The sequence below is a fragment of the Oncorhynchus mykiss genome, chromosome 2 (genome assembly GCF_057628025.1).
Source record: "Oncorhynchus mykiss isolate SJ-2025 chromosome 2, ASM5762802v1, whole genome shotgun sequence".
Taxonomy (NCBI): Eukaryota; Metazoa; Chordata; class Actinopteri; order Salmoniformes; family Salmonidae; genus Oncorhynchus; species Oncorhynchus mykiss.
Window position 1 is genome coordinate 96339715 of NC_143023.1, and position 21537 is coordinate 96361251.

The 21537-nt window shown below is 39.0% G+C and overlaps 2 protein-coding genes across 2 annotated transcripts in view; one reads left to right on the forward strand and one right to left on the reverse strand.

Moving 5' to 3' along the window:
- The first annotated feature begins 403 nt into the window (after nt 1-403).
- LOC110500533 (B-cell receptor-associated protein 29) lies at nt 404-9671 on the forward strand. Its single transcript, XM_021577940.3, has 8 exons — nt 404-513; nt 1293-1401; nt 2930-3030; nt 3823-3970; nt 4331-4466; nt 4783-4879; nt 7825-7925; nt 9002-9671. Exons 1-8 carry the CDS (start codon nt 414-416, stop codon nt 9038-9040), a joined length of 831 nt encoding a protein of 276 aa, XP_021433615.2. The 5' UTR covers nt 404-413; the 3' UTR covers nt 9041-9671.
- A 5314-nt stretch (nt 9672-14985) lies between these two features.
- The window catches only part of LOC110502500 (solute carrier organic anion transporter family member 1C1-like), a 47256-nt gene continuing 40704 nt past the window's right edge, over nt 14986-21537 (reverse strand). Inside the window, exon 14 of the mRNA XM_036960073.2 lies at nt 14986-17072. Within this exon, the coding sequence (XP_036815968.1) occupies nt 16838-17072 (235 nt within the window). The 3' untranslated portion in view covers nt 14986-16837. The remainder of the gene's footprint in view (nt 17073-21537) is intronic.

Genomic DNA, 21537 nt, shown 5'->3' on the forward strand with positions numbered 1-21537 from the left:
ATGGTTAATATCTCTATATTATATCTGATCCTAGAGCCTAGATCCTAGAGCCTAGATCCTAGAGCCTAGATCCTAGAGACTAGATCCTAGAGCCTAGATCCTAGAGCCTAGATCCTAGATCCTAGAGCCTAGATCCTAGAACCTAGATCCTAGAGCCTAGATCCTAGATCCTAGAGCCTAGATCCTAGATCCTAGAGCTTAGATCCCAAGTCCACAATCTAAATGGCAATGCCTTAATACTATGATATACATATGAAACACATTCAAGTTGAACCTTATTTATTAGTTATCATCAATACAATGACAGCGGTTTACTTTCAGCTTAGAATACCGCATGGTCATGGCTTTATTTATGGGCACAGGGATCTTGTTCAAGTTGTTCTCAGGTGACGTCAGAGCTTAAGAGGCCGGGCATGAACAGCTGTTGTGCAGGGCGGGTGGGTGGGTGGGTTCAGAGGAGGGGCTGGGGGTATGTTCCGTCCTGGTCTAGTTCTATTCTACCATATTTGTCGGGTAAGATTCAAACTCTATTTCTGCTAGTTTGGGTGTGTCGACGTGGTTCCCATGTACAGTATAGAAAGCAAGATAACGTTGATTTGACCTAATGATCTTTAGGTGGTCAACTGTGGCGAAGTTCGAAAATAACTTGAGATATAAATAGCGTTTGGCTGCACTGTATTTGTAAATGCATGTTAACAGTGTGCCACTCATGCCGTAGAGCAGTAGGAATAGTTATAGACTATTTCTGGTGTTTCTATTGTCTTACCAACACCAATGTTTCGGTATACATTGTTATGATATCTCCACAGTGCCCACACTGTTACGTAGCTAAATAACCAGTAGTTTCTCTACTCGTCAGATTAGGGAAATTTACTCAGTTGATTAGATGTTTAAAGGAACTCGTAAAGGTTTGCATTCGGTTTAAATTCCATTGATATTTCAACATGGACTCAGTGATAGGAAATAAGAAAGTCAAAAAAGTAAACACTAAACAAAAACAAAAGTAAATTATATTAAGGTAACAGGTATGTTATGTTATCCCTCTGTAATAACTTGTAATCATCACATCACTGTTACCTAGTATAGATTGATAAGAAGTGAATAGTCAGTGTATTGTTGGTCTATCGTCCCTCGCAGTCTTTTTCTGTCAGAACCATATGACACAAACACAGATTCAGGAGACTTGTGATGTTTTGTACATAAGAACCAAAAAAATCTAGCTCAGTTTTGCCTGCTGTATATTGAATTGTGCATTTTATGTATGTATTTACAGCGTTGTTGTTTATCCACAGTGGACTCCCAGCATAAGATGACTCTCCAGTGGACTGTGGTGGCTATCTTCCTTTATGTGGAGATAGCTGTCATTCTGATCCTTTGTCTGCCTTTTATATCTGCCAAGAGGTACTGTGGGGAATCATATCCTAGCATTTAACCAGGTTGAAGTGTCAAGCCTTCTCTTGTGACATTTGGCCAAAACTGTAACATTTACAGTCCAATCCCAAATTATTGGCACCTTTGATGTTTTTTTAGCAATATACAGTGGGGCAAAAAAGTATTTAGTCAGCCACCAATTGTGCAAGTTCTCCCACTTAAAAAGATGAGAGAGGCCTGTAATTTTCATCATAGGTACACTTCAACTATGACAGACAAAATGAGAGAGAAAAAATCCAGAAAATCACATTGTGGGATTTTTAATGAATTTATTTGCAAATTATGGTGTAAAACAAGCAGACTTCCAAAGTTGTGGCAAAATGAGGACAACAAAGTCAAGGTATTGGAGTGGCCATCACAAAGCCCTGACCTCAACCCTATAGAACACTTGTGGGCAGAACTGAAAAAGCATGTGCGAGCAAGGAGGCCTACAAACCTGACTCAGTTACACCAGCTCTGTCAGGAGGAATGGGCCAAATTTCACCCAACTAATTGTGGGAAGCTTGTGGAAGGTTATCCGAAACGTTTGACCCAAGTTAAACAATTTAAAGGCAATGCTACCAAATACTAATTGAGTGTATGTGAACTTCTGACACACAGGGAATGTGATGAAAGAAATAAAAGATGAAATAAATCATTCTCTCTACTATTATTCTGACATTTCACATTCTTAAAATAAAGTGGTGATCCTAACTGACCTAAAACAGCAAATTTTTACTAGGATTAAATGTCAGGAATTGTGAAAAACTGAGTTTTGGCTAAGGTGTATGTAAACTTCCGACTTCAACTGTATATACAATTCAAATACTGAGCTATAATGTAGCAAATTGGGTAATTATATTGTTTTATACTAATAAAATTAATCAAAGAAAGACATTTTATTAAACAAATCACCAGTTTTTGTCTCAAAAAGTTAGGGGTCAAAATTATTGATACCCCTAAACATTCTTATAAATAAAGTAGTCAAATGTTGAGTATTTGGTCCCATATTCCTAGCATGCAATGACCACATCAACCTTGTGACTCTACAAACTTGTTGGATGCATTTGCAGTTTGTTTTGGTTGTGTTTCAGATTATTTTGTGCCCAATAGAAATGAAATGGTAAATAATGTATTGTGTCATTTTGCAGTCACTTTTATTGTGAATAGAATGTTTCTAAACACTTCTATATTCATGTGGATGCTACCATGACTATGGAATATCGGGAATATCGGGAATATCGGGAATATCGGGAATCGGGAATATCGGGAATCGGGAATATCGGGAATCGGGAATATCGGGAATATTGATGAGTGAGAAAGTTACAGAGTATGAAAGATCATCCCCCAAGACATGCTAACCTCTCACCAGGTCAGCATTTCTTGGGGGTGTGATCTTTGACCCTCTGGAACTTATTTACACAGACATATACAAAGAACCAAGTAACTTTGGTACAATCCCTTGTTGTCTATAACTACTCATTCTCTAAGTTTCTAACTCTTACTTGCGCTTTTGCAGATGGCGATCACTGTTCAACCTGAGTATATGGAACTGGTTCGCTCCGTATTGGAACAGGGGATTCTTTACCATGATACTCATCCTCATCATTCTCTTCTGTGGTAAGTCATCATACTTGAAGTATATTGGTTGGGTGTTTGGTATGGCAACACTGAATCTGTTGTAGATAGATAGTCAGAAAGTTTTCCATAATGGCACCTTTTTTTATAGGATTGTGGGTTATTCTCCTTGTTCTATAGTTTCATCTCATGGTCTAGTGACATATTATACACATTACAAGACATACAACTTTTTATTGTTGGACATAAAAGACCAGAAAACCAGCTCCAAGGGATTTTCATTTTGGAAATGTGTTCCAAAGTATTCCCAAGCGTTACAGGGAGATTTACAGTATGTGATCTTATACAAATGTAAACAAGGTCTGAAATTATTATGTTTTTGTCAAATATTACATCTGTCTGGGCTTCATGCAGTCAATTGCAGGCTGGTCCCTGTTACCGTAGCGATGGCCACCTGGTTTATGAGAGTCAAATTGTTTGTAATTATTTTGCGGCCCCCTGACCATCGGCAGCTGAATCTAGTGATGATCCCTGCTGTAATGTGTTATAGTTGCTACACGTCACTGTTACACCTGTTCCCTGTTTCCACCCTAAGATGCTCTGAGAGAGGTGAGAGTACAAATCTGTCGTTCTGCCCCTGAACAGGCAGTTAATCCTAGGCCGTCATTGAAAATAAGAATTTGTTCTTAACTGACTTGCCTCGTTAAATAAAGGTAAAATAAATACAGAAAAAATACACTGTCCCCATGTGAGAACCCTTTGAATAACCTTTTTTTTTTTTAAGAGCGTAGCTATAGACACTAACACAACTGTGCCCTGTACCTCCCTCCTAAGATGCTCTGAGAGAGGTGAGGAAGTACTCCAATGCAGAGCCCATGGGAGAAGCCAAGCTGAACCCCAACCTGTTTGACCACCTCCACATGAAGCTGTTCAGAGCCCAGAGGAACCTCTACATCTCTGGCTTCTCCCTCTTCCTCTGGCTGTGAGTCCTACTTTATATCATCACACAAGAAAGTCAGGTTGGTTTATCATAGATGACATGCAACAACTTCCTGGGGTTAGGGTTGTGGTTGAAGCTAGTTAGGGTTGAACTGGGATGTGACCATTAAGTTAGGGTTATGGTCAGGGTTGCAAAAGGTTTTCCAGAAATCCAGGTGGAGGATTCCTGAATGTTCTGCTCATTCCTTCCTGATTCCACAAATCTTCCAACCGGGATTTCTGGAAAACTAGGGAAAACTAACTTTTTGGGAAAGTTCCCAGAATGTTTTAACCTTAGTTATGGTTGAGGTTAGGGTTAGTTTGGGTTAGTGTGTCACTCATTTATCACTTCTTGCCCCTGTAGTGTGATGCGGCGTGTGGTGACTCTGATAAACCACGTGGCCGTCGCTACGGTAACAGGGACCAGCCTGCAAACCCAGGCGGAGAGCGCCAATCAGGCAGCCAAGAAGTACCAGGAGGACAACCTGCTTCTGAAACAGGTGAACACCAGAGTCAGGAAGAGGGCCTGGAAGGGGCATTATCTGACTTTATATGTACAGTAGAGAGTCATCTCTCCTGGAAGACTTAAAACATAGTTAGAAAAGTTTAGAGTTAAGCTAGCCAAGGAGTTGTGAAGGGTATTTTTGTCAGATGATGTCATTGTTGTGTTTCTTGTTTGTGTGCACTTTATTGCACCATTATGTCACCATGTGATGTACAAAATTGTTTTCCTAACTGACATATAAACCATTAATTCATTCATGAGAACCTTTACCTCACAATAAAATAACTAACAAGAAAGTGCTGTCTGCTCAGGCTCTGCTGGATGAGGAGAAAAACACAACTGCAGGCAAACGGCTACTGAGGAAGGAGGCAGAGAAGTTGATGGAGGAACTGAAGACTGCAGAGGATGGTGGGTAAATCAGGAAGTGAATCAAGAATTAAACTGTTTAATGTTTACTTTGCGTTTTTTTTTTTTTTAACTGAATTTAAATGGAATTGACCGCCGAACCTGTCTTCAAATCAAGTTGTGTGTCACCTGCTTCATAGACTAACAGTGAAATGCTTACTTACGGGCAGCAGTGGAAAAAGTACTCAATTGTCATACTTGAGTAAAAGGAAAGATATCTTAATAGAAAAAGTAAATGTAAAGTCACCCAGTTGTAACGGCTTTCTTTAGGTGAAGTAGAGGCAGACCAAAATGCAGCGTGGTGGTTATTCATGTTCTTTAATTTATAAAGACACTACACATGAAATAACTAACAAAAACAACAAACGTGAGAAAACCTCAAACAGTCCTATCTGGTGCAGGTACAAAGACAGGAACAATCACCCACAAACACACAGTGAAACCCAGGCTACCTAAATAAGGTTCCCAATCAGAGACAATGACTAACACCTGCCTCTGATTGAAAACCATATCAGGCCAGACATAGAAATAGACAAACAAGACATCCAACATAGAATGCCCACTCAGATCACACCCTGACCAACCAAAACATAGAAACATACAAAGCAAACTATGGTCAGGGTGTGACACCAGTAAAATAGTACTTGAGTAAAACTATTTGGTTTTAAATATACTGAACTATCAAAAGTAAATTGGATTGCTAAAATATACTTAAGTATCCAAAGTCAAAGTCAAATTACACATCATTTTGAATGACTTATATTAAGCAAACCAGATGGTGCCGTTTTCTTTCTTTCTTTTTTTTCAGAAAGCCAGGGGCACACTCCAACACTCAGACATAATTTACAAAAGAAGCATGTCTGTTTAGTGAGTCCACCAGATCAGAGGCATTAGGGATGACATGGGGTTATTCTCTTGATAAGTGTGTAAATTGGACCCTTTTCTTGTCCTGCTAAGCTTTCAAAATGTAACGAGTACTTTTGGGTGCCAGGGAAAATGTATGGAGTAAAAAGTACAATGTATGGAGTAAAAAGTACAAAGGTACCAGTACTGAGTCCATGTGCAGGGGTACGAGGTAATAACTTGGCTATATACACAAGGTACCAGTACTGAGTCGATGTGCAGGGGTACGAGGTAATAACTTGGCTATATACACAAGGTACCAGTACTGAGTCGATGTGCAGGGGTACGAGATAATAACTTGGCTATATACACAAGGTACCAGTACTGAGTCGATGTGCAGGGGTACGAGGTAATTGAGGTAGATATGTACATATAGGTAGGGGTCTCGCATAGGGCTGTTGTGATGATTGTATTACCACCACACCAGTGATCTCGAGTAATGAAGGCTGTTAAATTCCACATGACCATTTAGTCACGATAATTAGGTTTCTCCAAGCTCTGATGCTACTGGTGCTCATTAGTAGCCTACCAAACGTGCTAACTGCCTGGTACTCAGCACTCCATTGTCCCTCTAATCACTCTGACATCAATGTAAATGTTTTCAAAATCTAATCAAACACTTCACGAGAGCCCATGAGCTCATGTTGTGCAACATTTCAATAGGCTTTGCAATTGCGTGAGAAAACAGAGTGATGGTCTCTATTAAAAAGAGGAGGATCCTATCAGCTTTCTATAGGCTAGGCCGACTACATTTATTTCTCAACTTTCCTAATACTAAGCACATTGCTTATCTTTTCAACAGGAGTATAGCCTACCTGGCTGACATGAAAATGATCCATGGGAAAAGGGTTCTCCATTTGCTATTTAAATCCAGAGATGACATGTATTTTTCCCCTGCCTCTGTTTCAAGACAGGTGCATGATAATGGCCCATTCTAAAATAAAAACAAATGTCACACATACTATATTATTTAGTATATGTAAAGACAATATTAAATCAAGAATAGTCTGATAGGTGACAATATTAGCCTATCACTTGTGAATTGTATATTAGCACTTCACTTCCCAAAGTGTCTGTCTTCCCCTTTAGCCTGTGGAGAGCCATGTGAGTGAGAGGTCCTTCAGAGCACACAGCACGCAAAAAAACAAACAAAGCAGAGCTTTCAATGCCTTTCAATGCCTTTCAATGCCTTTCAATGCCTTTCAATGCCTTTCAATGCCTTTCAATGCCTTTCAATGACTTTTCTCAAATCATCAACAGAGTCGCATTATGCAGCCTTACAATGTATTAAACATCTATAACATATATATCTATATATATAGCCCAGCGTTTATAGAACGACTAACGTTACATTAATAACTCTAAATGAAGCATATAGGAGTATCTGTGTCTTTGTCAACCGCTCAACACAGAAAAGCCGCATGTGCAACACTCCCTCAAATCGTTTGGAGAAAATATCCTTTCTTTTTTATACAGTTTTGTTCAATTGTATTCTTCATACTATAAAATATTATAAAATAATACCACGGAATTCTAACTAAATCTTGTCTGCTAAATGAACTAGTGAGGCCCACAGCCGTATAGCATGGACAGATCAGGACCTAAGGACAACTCAGAGTAGGCTATTCTGTTCTTCTAAAACAGACTACCTTTTATTCATATCATGTATCTTTAGACCTGTCTAATTTTTTTTACATTTATTGTGAAGATGGAGGCTGTATCACATGGATTTATTAGACTTTTTTTAAATGTAGATGTTCTACAAGTCTGCATCAGTGGCTTGTAGGCTGTGTGTGTGGAAGCCAGGAGATGCTAAATGTGTTTATGTTAATTAACTGTCAATTACCGTGAGACTGACAGTTATTTGATTGACAATCACCAGGCTGACGAAATTGTGTGACCTAAATAGCCCTAGTCTAACACATCAGAATAATAGCTTAACTTCTGCATATGTATGCTGTTGTATCCAGTTTCAAAGACAGTTGTTATGTATAAAAAAATCTATATGTCAGTATACGTGAGTGAAGTGTGTGTTGTCTGTGCAGCTGTGCGTAAGTCTAATGCTGAGGTGGAGGCCATGAAGAGGCAGGCTAACGGTCTGACAAAGGAGTATGACAGACTCTTGACAAAGCACAATGAACTACAGGTAATACACACACAGTCTTGTAGAACTAACCTTGTGGGGACACACAATTCAGTCCCATTAAAAATCCTATTTCTCCTAACCCGTACCCTTAACCTAACCCTAACCTTAACCTTAACCCTAACCTTAACCTAACCCTAACCTAACCTAACCTAACCTAACCTAACCTAACCTAACCTAACCTAACCCCAAAACCTTTACTCTAACCCTAGCTCCTATCCCTAACCTTAACCAAAACCTTAAGCCTAATTCTAACCTTAAGCCTAATTCTAACCTTAAACCTAATTCTAACCTTAAACCTAATTAAGCCTAATTCTAACCTTAAACCTAATTCTGACCTTAAGCCTAATTCTAACCTTAAACCTAATTCTAACCTTAAACCTAATTCTAACCTTAAGCCTAATTCTAACCTTAAGCCTAATTCTAACCTTAAGCCTAATTCTAACCTTAAACCTAATTCTAACCTTAAACCTAATTCTAACCTTAAGCCTAATTCTAACCTTAAGCCTAATTCTAACCTTAAACCTAATTCTAACCTTAAACCTAATTCTAACCTTAAGCCTAATTCTAACCTTAAGCCTAATTCTAACCTTAAGCCTAATTCTAACCTTAACACTATTTCAAACCGTAACCCTAAACCTCCTTGTGGGGACCAATAAACTATCCCCAGTTGGTAAAATGTTTGTTCATTTACTATTCTTGTGGGGACTTCTGGTCCACACACACAAAACACACACACACGCACACACACACACACACACATGTCAATGCATCATGGTAGGCATATTTGTGATTGGTGATTGGTGCTTCTACACCTGCATTGCTTGCTGTTTGGGGTTTTAGGCTGGGTTTATGTACAGCACTTTGAGATATCAGCTGATGTACGAAGGGCTATATAAATAAATTTGATTTGATTTGATTTGGTTTTCAATTAATTTGACCCTAATCTACCCCCAATAAATGAATCGCAAATAACTTTTCACCAACATTGGTAGGACTGATTTCACCACTTGACTGTCTATTTTTATTGACATTTATTCATTTATACTGTATTTTGTTTATGACTATTTGAAACGCAGAATCTTCAGGCTGGAGCTGGAGACAAGAAGGAGCAATAAGGACTAGATCCAAATCGTTGTTCCAGATGACTAGTGTCAAAGACAGAAGGTAGCCAGCCACAGCTGTTATGACTTCACATGGAGACCAGCTTTTCAGCCGAGCAACTCTTCATTCATCTCTGTCTTACGTATACTGTACTGTGCATGGGAAAAGGAGCAGTTATTCAACACTTGTTATTCAATGTTTCCACGTGGTATTTGTATTGTAACTAAGATAGGGAGCTAAAATTGTGTCATGTTTGAAGAAGGAACCGAGGATTTTTTGCGTCTGTAAACGTATAGTCTTAAAATTCCTTCTCTGGAGCTTGTGTAATGTCCTTGGTTAATTGCTTTGCCGTTTTAAGTCATAGCACAGAGTACATTAGTACTTTAAAAGTATAATACTTGTGTCGTATATACTCAAAGTACATTATGCTAATATGCAGAGCTTTCGGCTTATGAAATGCTACATCCTGTTTTACATCTGTATCCAGGGGGGCAAAATGGGTTGCAATGATGTCACAGTTTACAAGCAGAACTGGTTACGTGGAGGGTATACCCTCAGATCAACTGTGAATATGTTTTTGCTGTGTACCATGAAGTGGCATGATCCTCTTGTGTTCAACGATTAAAATACAAACATTTGAACAAATCTGACACTTGAGGCATTATGTACAGTATAAGGAAAGCACGTGGGAAGACAGGACAGGTATTTGGTGATGAGATGTGGGAAGACAGGACAGGTAATGTAGGAAGACAGGACAGGTATTGTAGATGAGATGTGGGAAGACAGGACAGGTAATGTAGAAAGACAGGACAGGTATTGTAGATGAGATGTGGGAAGACAGGACAGGTATTGTAGATGAGATGTGGGAAGACAGGACAGGTAATGTAGGAAGACAGGACAGGTATTGTAGATGAGATGTGGGAAGACAGGACAGGTATTGTAGATGAGATGTGGGAAGACAGGACAGGGAATGTAGGAAGACAAGACAGGTATTGTAGATGAGATGTGGGAAGACAGGACAGGTATTTGGTGATGAGATGTGGGAAGACAGGACAGGTAATGTAGGAAGACAGGACAGGTATTGTAGATGAGATGTGGGAAGACAGGACAGGTAATGTAGATGAGATGTGGGAAGACAGGACAGGGAATGTAGATAAGATGTGGGAAGACAGGACAGGTATTGTAGGTGAGATGTGCGAAGACAGGACAGGTATTGTAGATAAGATGTGGGAAGAGAGGACAGGTAATGTAGAAGACAGGACAGGTAATGTAAATGAGATGTGGGAAGACAGGACAGGTATTGTAGATGAGATGTGGGAAGACAGGACAGGCAATGTAAGAAGACAGGACAGGTATTGTAGATGAGATGTGGGAAGACAGGACAGGTAATGTAGATGAGATGTGGGAAGACAGGACAGGTAATGTAGAAAGACAGGACAGGTATTGTAGATGAGATGTGGGAAGACAGGACAGGTATTGTAGATGAGATGTGGGAAGAGAGGACAGGTAATGTAGAAAGACAGGACAGGTATTGTAGATGAGATGTGGGAAGACAGAACAGGTATTGTAGATGAGATGTGGGAAGAGAGGACAGGTAATGTAGAAAGACAGGACAGGTATTGTAGATGAGATGTGGGAAGACAGAACAGGTAATGTAGATGAGATGTGGGAAGACAGGACAGGTAATGTAGAAAGACAGGACAGGTAATGTAGGACGAACACTAGTCACTTTTTTGTTTATTTGAAATACCAACTTTTCAAATACTCAAGGTAGTCAAATATAGGCAATTGTTTATTTAAAATAAAAAACTAAAGACAATTGTTTATTTTGATATTCAAACACAAGTCTCAGAAAACAATGAATTCTTGAAAGTATTTGAATATATGAAAGTTATTTGAAAACAACAAAAATAAAAATAAATTTAATGTCTGACAGATATTTTATGAAAAACCAAAAACTACAACAGTTAGTTGAATTAGATCATTAGGAGATGAACTGGAGAAAAATACATTTTAAGATTCTAAAACATTAACATGTATCGATCTAAATAATGGAAGTAATGTAAACCAAACCAAAGGTATTTAGCTAGATCTAGGTATTTAGCTAGATCTAGGTATTTAGCTAGATCTAGGTATTTAGCTAGATCTAGGTATTTAGCTAGATCTAGGTATTTAGCTAGATCTAGGTATTTAGCTAGATCTAGGTATTTAGCTAGATCTAGGTATTTAGCTAGATCTAGGTATTTAGCTAGATCCAGGTATTTAGCTAGATCTAGGTATTTAGCTAGATCTAGGTATTTAGCTAGATCTAGGCATTTTTTCTATAAAGGACATGGACTCAACTTCTCAACATCAGAGTAGAAACACTTTTTCATTTTCAAAATAACTCTTAATACATTTTCATAATGAGTGACATAAGGTAATGCAGTAACACTTGACATCAAGTTCTTATAAACATGTAGTAACTTTGTGATCATTACAACGATAGCAACATGGTTGATACATAGGATAGGACTTTAGAGATAATGGAGTTTATTACACAAATGGAATAAGGAACAGTCACGATTGCTTTTGTGTACAGTAGTTACAAAACCACTCAGCTCATTGCTATGCAATTTAAACGCATCATGCTAATAAAATAATGACAGTGTTGTTACACAGGCTCAATATCAGTTTAATATTACTGAGAAAGCTAACAACAACTGTTGAATTATGGCTATTAAGTGTAAGGGGACTAAATATCCCAAAACTGCGTTCTTGAAATCAATGACAGCCAAATAGTTGGAAAATCATGTTCATTTTGTATTCTAAGTAAACTAACCCTTTAAAAGATAGTACAGTGTGTGTTTTGAAACAAGAACATTGACATGGACAAAGATGTTTAAATGTGTTGTTTTTTTTTGCTAAGCATCCAACTTTCTGTTTGCAGTTTTTACAAATGGCTTTTAATTACTCTGCAGTATTTTCAGGTGTCATAATATGAACTGCAACTTTCAACCTTATCAGTGGCATGTTGAAAGAGCCATGCAGTAATTCATTGTCATAACCTATTCATATTTATCTGTACAAAATATTGTTGGTTGGTTGGTTTGACTTTGTACACCTGTGGTATGTTCAGGAGAATGGATATTTACAGAATGTTCCGATAGAAATGTGTTGTGTAGATCAAATATGACTATCAGATAGACTGGAATAGAATAGGAGATTGAGTTTGCTCTATTCATTCTATTTCTATCTGCAACATGCAGTTCCTGATACAGCCCTGCCTTTAGTTGAAGGCAACCAATCCAATAGTTTATGTTTCAGATACAACCCTCCCTTTAGCTGAAGGCAGCCAATCCAATCATTTCTGTTCCAGATACAGCCCTCCCTTTAGTCAACGGCAGCCAATCCAATAATTTTTTGAAAAGTTGTCACTTCCAGAGATCTGTATTCAAATATATTTGTTGAAGTAGTAATTTTGGGGGGGGGGATTTGTATTCAAATAGTCACCTCCAAAGTAACAATTTATCCCCCCCTCCCCCTAAAAATAGATACTTTCCGCGAAGCATGTTAAGAATGGCAGTTATCCCAGGTCTACAATCAGATAGGGTAATAATACAGTGAGGTATTGGTGTGCTTTCTGGCCAACTCCTATGATCGTTGTGGTAAACAGATCTGGGGCAGGCTAGAATCAAGTTAAGGTATGGACTTAAAATGTAACTTTTGTGCGTGAGGTCATTGCATTTTATCTGGTCATTGCACACCTGAAGTGATCAGTCTATGTACGGAACTAGTGTATGGAACTAAAGTATGGAACTAATGTACGGAACTAGTGTACGGAACTAAAGTATGGAACTAAAGTATGGAACTAAAGTTTGGAACTAATGTATGGAACTAAAGTATGGAACTAAAGTTTGGAACTAATGTATGGAACTAAAGTATGGAACTAAAGTATGGAACTAAAGTTTGGAACTAAAGTATGGAACTAAAGTATGGAACTAAAGTTTGGAACTAATGTATGGAACTAAAGTATGGAACTAAAGTATGGTACTAATGTATGGAACTAAAGTATGGTACTAAAGTATGGAACTAAAGTATGGAACTAAAGTATGGAACTAGTGTATGGAAATAATCTATGGAACTAATCTATGGAAGCCGAACTGGAACTGTTCTCACACATTTTTACATTCAATAAATAGAAAATACTAGATAATACTGACACAGTCATGTTGTTCAGATTTTAAACCAAAGCCAAGAAATGAAAAACAGGACCAACCCGTAGATCCCATTTAAAATACAGACATAAAACAACAATTTCTACATAAACCATTAACAAACTAAAAACAACATTATTTTCTACAAAACCAAACTGGTTCCATTTAAGTACAGTGGCTTGCAAAAATATTCACCCCCCTTGGCATTTTTCCTATTCTGTTGCCTTTCAACCTGGAATTAAAATTAATTTTATGGGGTTTGTATCATTTGATTTACACAACATGCCTACCACTTTGAAGATGCAAAATATTTGTTATTGTGAGACAAACAAAAAATAAGACAAATTTTTTTTAAACTTGAGCGTGCATAACTATTCACCCCCCAAAGTCAATACTTTGCAGAGCCATCTTTTGCAGCAATTACAGCTGCAAGTCTCTTGGGGTATGTCTCTATAAACTTGGCACATCTAGCCACTGGGATTTTTGCCCATTCTTCAAGGCAAAACTGCTCCAGCTCCTTCAAGTTGGATGGGTTCCGCAGGTGTACAGCAATCTTTAAGTCATACCACAGATTCTCAATTGTATTGAGGTCTGGGCTTTGACTAGGCCATTCCAATACATTTAAAATGTTTCCCCTTAAACCACTCGAGTGTTGCTTTAGCAGTATGCTTAGGGTCATTGGAAAGTGAACCTCCGTCCCAGTCTCAAATCTCTGGAAGACTGAAGCAGGTTTCCCTCGAGAATTTCCCTGTATTTAGCGCCATCCATCTCTCCTTCAATTTTGACCAATTTCCTAGTCCCTGCTGATGAAAAACATCCCCACAGCATGATGCCTCCACCACCACGCTTCACTGTGGGGATGGTGTTCTCGGGGTGATGTGAGGTGTTGGGTTTGCGCCAGACATAGCGTTTTCCTTGATAGTCTCCATATGTTTTTGGGAGTTTCCCACATGCCTTTTGGCAAACACCAAACATGTTTTCTTATTTTTTTTCTTTAAGCAATGGCTTTTTTCAGGCCACTCTTCCGTAAAGCCCAGCTCTGTGGAGTGTACGGCATAAAGTGGTCCTATGGACAGATACTCCAAATCTCCGCTGTGGAGCTTTGCAGCTCCTTCGGGGTTATCTTTGGTCTCTTTGTTGCCTCTCTGATTAATGCCCTCCTTGCCTGGTCAGTGAGTTTTGGTGGGCGGCCCTCTCTTGGCAGGTTCTTTCCATTTTATAATAATGGATTTTATGGTGCTCCGTGGGATGTTCAAAGTTTGATCTTTTTTTATAACCCAACCCTGATCTGTACTTCTCCACAACTTTGTCCCTGACCTGTTTGGAGAGTTCCTTGGTCTTCATGGTGCTGCTTGCTTGGTGATGCCACTTGCTTAGTGGTGTTGCAGACTCTGGGGCCTTTCAGAACAGGTGTCTACATACTGAGATCATATGACAGATCACGTGACACTTAAATAAAGTTCACCTGTGTGCACTAATTATGTGACTTCTGAGGGTAATTGGTTGCACCAAATGTTATTTAGGGGCTTCATAGCAAAGGGGGTGAATACATATGTACGCATCACTATTCCATTTTTTTCATTTTTTCTTTTTTTAAATACCTTATTTTTTTCATTTCACTTCACCAATTTGGACTATTTTGTGTATGTCCATTAACATTTAACACTCCAAATAAAAATCAATTAAATTTAAATTACAGGTTGCAATGCAACAAAATAGGAAAAACGCCAAGAGGGGATGAATAAGGCACTGTAGTAAAACACAAATGTTGACATTCAAGAAATGTATTTTTGTTCCATACAGTCATGAGTCTACACACCGCAAGCAGTCTTCTTTTGCTGCCTAAAAATACAAAACAAAATGGATGAAATCAGATGGTTTCCCCCTATCGATCTACACAACCTACTTCAAATTTATAAGTGAAATAAATATTACAAATTTATTTTCCAAATGACTAAGAAATATAAAATGAGGATGTTGTGATTTAAAAAAAAAAATAAGATTCTACCAACCTTCCAAACTCTTAGGGCAACATTTATCTATTGTTGTTGTAAAAATGGCTCAAGCTCAGTAAATATTTACACTGAACATGTTTCATGAGCTGAAATAAAAGATCTAAGAAATGTTCCATATGCACAAAAAAGTGTATTTCTCTCAAATGTTGAGCAAAAATTTGTTTACATCCCTGTTAGTGAGCATTTCTCCTTTGCCATGATAATCCATCCACCTCACAGGTGTGGCCTGCCAAGAAGCTGATTAAACAGCACGATACACAGATGCTGGGGACAATAAAAGGCCACTCAAACATGTGTCACACAACAAGATGCCACAGATGTCTCAAGTTGAGGGAGCGTGCAATTGGCATGCTTTCTGAAGGAATGTCCACCAGAATTTGTTGCCACAGGTGAATGTTGTTTTAGAGAAGTTGGCAGTACAAGCACAGACCACGTGTATGGCGTCGTGTGGGCAAGCGGTTTTCTGATGCCAACATTGTGAACAAAGTGCCCATTGGTGCCGGTGTGGTTATGGTATGGGCAGGCATAAACCACGGACAAACAACACAATTGCAGTGACAACATCCTGAGGCCCATTGTCGTGCCATTCGTCCGCCGCCATCACCTCATGTTTCAGCATGATAATGCACGGTCCCATCTTGCAAGGACATGTACACAATTCCTGGAAGCTGAAAATGGCCCAGTTCTTCTATGGCCTGCATACTCAGACATGTAACCCATTGAGCATGTTTGGGATGCTCTGGTTCCCGCCAATATCCAGGAACTTCGCACAGCCATCGAAGAGGAGTGGGAATGATTGCGAAGGAGATGTGTCTAGCTGCATGAGGCAAATGGTGGTCACACCAGATACTGTTTTTCTGATCTACGCCCCTTTTTTAAAAGGTATCTGTGACCAACAGATTCAGTTCTGTATTCCCAGTCATGTGAAATCCATAGATTAGGGTCTAATTCATTACACTTTCCTCATATGAACTTTAACTCAGTAAAATCTTTGAAATAACTTTCGTTCACTTTTTTGAAAATATGGAGTTGTATAGATCTGGAGGAAAAATATCTAATGTAATCCCTTTTTAGATAAAACATGTAATGTAGCAAAATGTGAATACTCTGCAAGGGGTGTGTATACTTTCACTAGGTACTGTATAAACAAAAAACATCAATTTATTTTCACATCATCTACAGGAGTACAGTACAAATATACTTTATACTCTTCTCTCCTCGCTAAATCACTTGTATTCAGGGTGGAAAAATACCGTAAAAGGAGATGTCAGGGCATGTATTGGGTCAGTGGAGCAGGTACACAATGGTATGGAGTACCAGCGCAGGGTACTGACACCTTTCACAAAAAATATTTGTTGAATATTCACCCCAAAAATAATTAACACTGGTACTGTCGAAAATGATTAGCGTTGTAGTGAACGGTGACAAGGAAAACATGGGCTTCTTAGACTGTTGGCTAACTTGCTAAACACAGTCTACTCCGACAGGGTTAACCCACTTGGGGGAGATCACAACTAGCTTTATGTAGGCAAAAGTTGCTCCCCCCGACACCTGTTTCATTCTGTCTTGGAGTCGAGCTATGTTGAGATATTGAGGACCATCAAAGCCGTGTCTCCCTGTCAGGGTTACAGTCCAGCGCTCTTACAAACTGGTCAGAGTGGATAGAGTTGTTGCTTTCCTCTTTCCTGAGAGACTCGAACTCCATCTCTACATTCCCATTGGTCAATGCTATTTTCTCTTCCTGCTTGACGTGCCTCCTGAGTAGAGCGAAGCCCAGTATACACAGGAAGAAAGAGACAGTCCTTAGGCCCATAGTCAGACCTAGGTATACTACCCTAGAACAGAACAGAGGAGAGATTAAGGTTAGGGTTAGGGTCAGAGTTAGGGATAGGTTCAGAGTTAGGGATAGGGAAAGCCAGTATACACAGGAAGCAAGAGATAGTAGCCTAGCGGTTAAGAGTTTTGGGCCTGTAACCGAAAGGTCCCTGGTTCGAATCCCTGCACAGTCAATGTGGAAAGATCTGCTGTTCTGCCCTTGAGCAAGGCAGTTAACCAACAAGAACTTCTCCTCGGGCGCTGACGACGTAGTTTAGGCAGCCCCCTGCATCTCTCGGAATCAGAGGGGTGGGTTAAACGTGGAAAAAACATGTCGGTTGAATGCATTCATTTGTACAGCTGACTACAGTCGGTATCCCCTTTCCAGTCCTTAGGACCCGAGTCAGACCCAGGTATACTATCCTACAACAGATCCAAGGAGAGAGTGAATCGGGGCGGCAGGTAGCGTTGGACTAGTAACCTAAAGGTTGGAAGATGGAATCCCCAAGCTGACAAGGTAAAAATCTGTCGTTCTGCCCCTGAACAAGGAAGTTAACCCACTGTTCCCCTGAACAAGGAAGTTAACCCACTGTTCCCCTGAACAAGGCAGTTAACCCACTGTTCCCCTGAACAAGGCAGTTAACCCACTGTTCCCCTGAACAAGGCAGTTAACCCACTGTTCCCCTGAACAAGGCAGTTAACCCACTGTTCCCCTGAACAAGGCAGTTAACCCACTGTTCCCCTGAACAAGGCAGTTAACCCACTGTTCCCCTGAACAAGGCAGTTAACCCACTGTTCCCCTGAACAAGGCAGTTAACCCACTGTTCCCCTGAACAAGGCAGTTAACCCACTGTTCCCCTGAACAAGGCAGTTAACCCACTGTTCCCCTGAACAAGGCAGTTAACCCACTGTTCCCCTGAACAAGGCAGTTAACCCACTGTTCCCCTGAACAAGGCAGTTAACCCACTGTTCCCCTGAACAAGGCAGTTAACCCACTGTTCCCCTGAACAAGGCAGTTAACCCACTGTTCCCCTGAACAAGGCAGTTAACCCACTGTTCCCCTGAACAAGGCAGTTAACCCACTGTTCCCCTGAACAAGGCAGTTAACCCACTGTTCCTAGGCCGTCATTGAAAATAAGAATGTGTTCTTTAACTGACTTGTCTGGTTAACAAATAAAAATCCTCAGAATAAACTAAAATAGGTTAACATGAAAGCGTTTGAAGTAGACTATTCTAAAGTAACACCTTACAATTAGTGTACATTAATGTTAACTGTTGCCCTAAAATAGAGCAGAGAGCACGAATACTAAAAACATGGCACGGTAAAACAAGAATAGAAGTATTTATAGCCTACATCATCATTCCGTTTAATTAAATTGTTTCATTTATCTTCATTTGGTTCCTCTGTAAGTGCTCTCACAGTTCACGGTTGTGTGGTTGTTGCTGACGATAATTAGTAAAAGTTGATCATATATATATGGGGCGGCAGGGTATCCTAGTGGTTAGAGCGTTGGACTAGGAACCAAAAAGTTCAAATCCCCGAGCTGACAAGGTACAAATCTGTCGTTCTGCCCCTGAACATGCAGTTAACCCACTGTTCCTAGGCCGTCATTGAAAATAAGAATTTGTTCTTAACTGACTTGCCTAGTTAAGTAAAGATAAAAAATAAAAAAAATATATATATACACACACAGTCGTAACAGTTTGAACCGACACATGGCGTAATACTTGGCCTTGTATTAGTACAGTTCTGTGGTTAGTGCAGGCAATAGAACAGGCTATAGCCAACCATTGTACACTAATCTCTCTATTATAATTCTATGTACACTAATCTCTCTATTATAATTCTATGTACACTAATCTCTCTATTATAATTATCTATATTATAATTCTATGTACACTATATCTTCAGACATTACCATGAGCTGAAGAAATGAATGTGGCAATTTTCTGAATTAATCAAACCACAGTTTAATTTATTTCATGCTCTCCAAACCTGTTTATGATTCATTAGTACTTTCCTAACCCTAAAATCTGAGAATTTTTCTAAAAATTGGTTCTGAAACGGAGAAGAATATGCATATATTTAGATGCCTTTCTTTCATTGGTCGAACGAAATCGAACTACAAAGGTGTATTTAAAGGGATGGCCTTGAGATAAATGGACTGAAAATCCGATTGAATGAAAGCCGCAAGAGATAATCTGTTGGCCAGCAAGTGGGAGGGTTTTATGTTTTGATCGCTGGAGAAAAATGTAAAACCAGTCATATGGTATCAAACTGAAACATATCAACATCCCACTGGGCACACACTGGTTGAATCAACGATGTTTCAACCTCATTTCAATTCAATTACGTTGAACCAACGTGGAATTATATATTGAATCATTTTTTTTTCACAGTCAAATTTATAAAATACTGTCTTTATAACCTGCTAGAATGACATTCGGAGAGCCAAGCTATAGACTTCTTTAGCCATGCGTAAGAGACAGTACAGTGCCAAACTTACTGAGTTGATTCATGATTTGAATTATATGCATAGACTTTTAACTGAGGAAGAAGTCTGGGTACAAAAGCATTTCTGTGGAACCCAGCAGAACGGTATCCTAGTGGCGTCCCTTAGTCAGACTAAAAGGGAGATTGGCAGTCGTCATGCTATCAAACTTCGGTTATTGCCATAAATGATTATGCATAGGTTAATAACGCATTACTAACACTTGTCATCTTCTTTTGTTTTCTTGTTCTTTTCAAGTCCCTCACTCTCTTAGGAGCCTGAGGGAGGAAGTCAAACGCTCCAAATCCAACTCCAACGATCAGTAGTTCAATGGGACGGGTAATGGCAGGTAAGAGGGGGGAGGAGGGGGGGGGGGGGGGTAGAGTGTTCTTAGTGTGATTATAAATTCAGACCAGGGCCTTATGCCATGGAAGCAGATTACATAATCAGAGCCCATAAGTCTTGCAGGTGTGAACATACAAATTAATTGTGAGAATATTAAATCATGTTGTTTTCTTTTCTGTTCATTTATAAAGTCATTTCAAAGTTTGTATAATGTTGAACAGTATGGATTTGGATTCTAGCTTGAAATAGGCCTAGTGGTTAGAGCGTTGGGCCAGTAACCAAAAGGTTGCTAGATCAAATCCACAAACTGACAATGTAAAAATCTGTCCTTCTGCCCTTGAACAAGGCAGTTATCCCACTGTTCCCAAGGATGGCTGCCATTGTAAATACGAGTTTCTTCTTTAACTGACTTGCCTAGGTAAATAAAGTTTGAATTATAAAAAATGTAATGAGAGATGTGGAACTCAACTCAAGATAAGGTCAACAGATGAAGAGAGAAGCCACTGCTGGGAGGGGGGGCACAGGGGCCCACCCTGCACACCATCTGATTATAGTCCTATTTCCACACCCATGAGGGTCCTAGACTTAGTCGTGGCCATGACAATACCAGTAAGAGGAACCTGCTAGGAGAAGTCTCCGCCTAGTTGGGAGGTATAAAGATGTGTTGATGGGTCTTTGTAGCTGTATGTCCCAGTGGGTGAATACACTTGGTTAGAGGTTTTCCTTTCCTGTTTCAGTTTTTACTCTGTTTGTTTAGAACCTAGCAACCGTCAGCCACCGTAGCCACCGTCAGTTATACCCACAAACATTTACAACTGTCACTGACTTTAGTGTTAGTTTCCTCACATTTATAACTGTCACTTTAGTGTTAGTTTCCTTACATTCTGTCTCTTTAGTGTTAGTTTCTTTACATTTATAACTGTCTCTTTAGTGTTAGTTTCCTTACATTTATAACTGTCTCTTTAGTGTTAAGTTTCTTTACATTTATAACTGTCTCTTTAGTGTTAGTTTCCTTACATTCTGTCTCTTTAGTGTTAGTTTCCTTACATTCTGTCTCTTTAGTGTTAGTTTCCTTACATTTATAACTGTCACTTTAGTGTTAGTTTCCTTACATTTATAACTGTCTCTTTAGTGTTAGTTTCCTTACATTCTGTCTCTTTAGTGTTAGTTTCCTTACATTTATAACTGTCACTTTAGTGTTAGTTTCCTTACATTCTGTCACTTTAGTGTTAGTTTCCTTACATTCTGTCTCTTTAGTGTTAGTTTCCTTACATTCTGTCTCTTTAGTGTTAGTTTCCTTACATTTATAACTGTCACTTTAGTGTTAGTTTCCTTACATTCTGTCTCTTTAGTGTTAGTTTCCTTACATTCTGTCTCTTTAGTGTTAGTTTCCTTACATTCTGTCTCTTTAGTGTTAGTTTCCTTACATTCTGTCTCTTTAGTGTTAGTTTCCTTACATTTATAACTGTCTCTTTAGTGTTAGTTTCCTTACATTTATAACTGTCTCTTTAGTGTTAGTTTCCTTACATTTATAACTGTCTCTTTAGTGTTAGTTTCCTTACATTCTGTCTCTTTAGTGTTAGTTTCCTTACATTTATAACTGTCTCTTTAGTGTTAGTTTCCTTACATTTATAACTGTCTCTTTAGT